The 1,308-nt window shown below is 38.8% G+C and overlaps 1 protein-coding gene across 4 annotated transcripts in view; it reads right to left on the bottom strand.

Annotated features, from left to right (window-relative positions):
* Positions 1-1,308, bottom strand: part of LOC107621512 — a 6,183-nt gene that overhangs the window by 329 nt on the left and 4,546 nt on the right. For all 4 annotated transcript variants that reach the window (XM_016323537.2, XM_016323539.2, XM_016323540.2 and 1 more), the window contains 4 exons: positions 1,116-1,244; positions 645-865; positions 389-542; positions 1-255 (listed from right to left, as the gene is read on the bottom strand). In XM_016323537.2, the coding sequence (XP_016179023.1) occupies positions 37-255; positions 389-542; positions 645-865; positions 1,116-1,244 (723 nt within the window). In that variant the 3' untranslated portion in view covers positions 1-36. The remainder of the gene's footprint in view (positions 256-388; positions 543-644; positions 866-1,115; positions 1,245-1,308) is intronic.

The following is a 1,308-nucleotide window of genomic DNA, read 5'->3' as shown; positions in this document are numbered from 1 at the left end:
TACCTGAACTGGCCATTCTAACTTGGTTCATATACCTTAAGCCCTAAGTAATAGCTCATACACATTGGAGTTGTTGTCCCCAGTTACACGCTTCAACATTTCAAAACTAGTGCGACTTCCCAAAAATTCAATGCGTTTGAACAACACAAAGCCACGCTCTGCAGTTTCTTTACTGCGGTACACTGATCTAAGCCTATCAGCATGTCGTGAATCGGTATGAATTGCAGCTTCTATTTCTTGGTTTGACATATTCTCCTAACATAAAAGTAGAATTTACACAATCATTGTGGAGTCAGCGACTCAGTGCAAATATAAACAATAGAAACCAAATTGAACCAGAAAGCTAAGAAAACATGCATGCAAAATTTCAAGAGAATAAATATTGCACCTGATAAAATGCATGGATATGATCCAACACCTGAAGACATGTAAAACCATTATGGCTGAAGAAAGTTTGTGAAGAAGGACCCATCTCGGCAAATCGGTCGATTGGGAAGAGTATGGTGAGAAAATGGCTTTTAAATATCAACTCTGATTTCTCGCTGGAAAAAGGCAGGGAAATTATTAAGATTACAAGAATCTAAATAATGTCACATGCACCACAATGAAAATATAAACCTTATGGCATAGAGGGAGCCAACAACCTTTCGGTCAGATGACGAGTGGAGTTTGAAAATGAAGCTTCTGAGTCCTTGCCATCCCCTTTTGCACCAAGAAATATTGAAGTATTATGATTTTCAGTATGATCTTCAACACTGAAAGAATCTGTGTAGATGGAAGCAGCTGAAGTTGGCTCGGATATAGACCAGCTGATAGAGTCTAGAAGGTTGTTAGGAGTTATAGGACGAATTGGAGTCTGACAAGTCTGAAAAGCAAAGTCATGGATCCAATGTTTAGTCATATATAGAACACGATGAATTCTTACAGCTGTGTCACTTAGGAATCATTTATGCACATGCCTAAAACTCTCAAATTCTTCCAGTACTGGCTTACAAAATTAATCAGTTGATGCTCTTCAGAAAAAAAATTATAAAACATCAGCAAACTGGTATTCTTAGAGGCCCTAACAGGTAGGTTCAGGTCAACTGTCGTATGACTTTGCAACAGAGACTGACCTGCATTTGCCTACCACGGCGACTTCTTACACCAATTTTTGCAGCATTCACTATTTGTTGCCTCTCGTGGTAACTATATTCACTTTCACTGCCCTGATGAACTTCATTGTCTTTTTGCTTCTTTATTTCCTGATATATCAATGAAAAACATGTCATGATTCCATGATCAAAGAAGCAAGTGGGCGGTGGGCGG

Source organism: Arachis ipaensis, chromosome B10 (assembly GCF_000816755.2).
Source record: "Arachis ipaensis cultivar K30076 chromosome B10, Araip1.1, whole genome shotgun sequence".
NCBI classification, from domain to species: Eukaryota; Viridiplantae; Streptophyta; class Magnoliopsida; order Fabales; family Fabaceae; genus Arachis; species Arachis ipaensis.
Note: the sequence above shows the minus strand (reverse complement) of the source record. Positions and strands in the feature narration are given on the sequence as shown.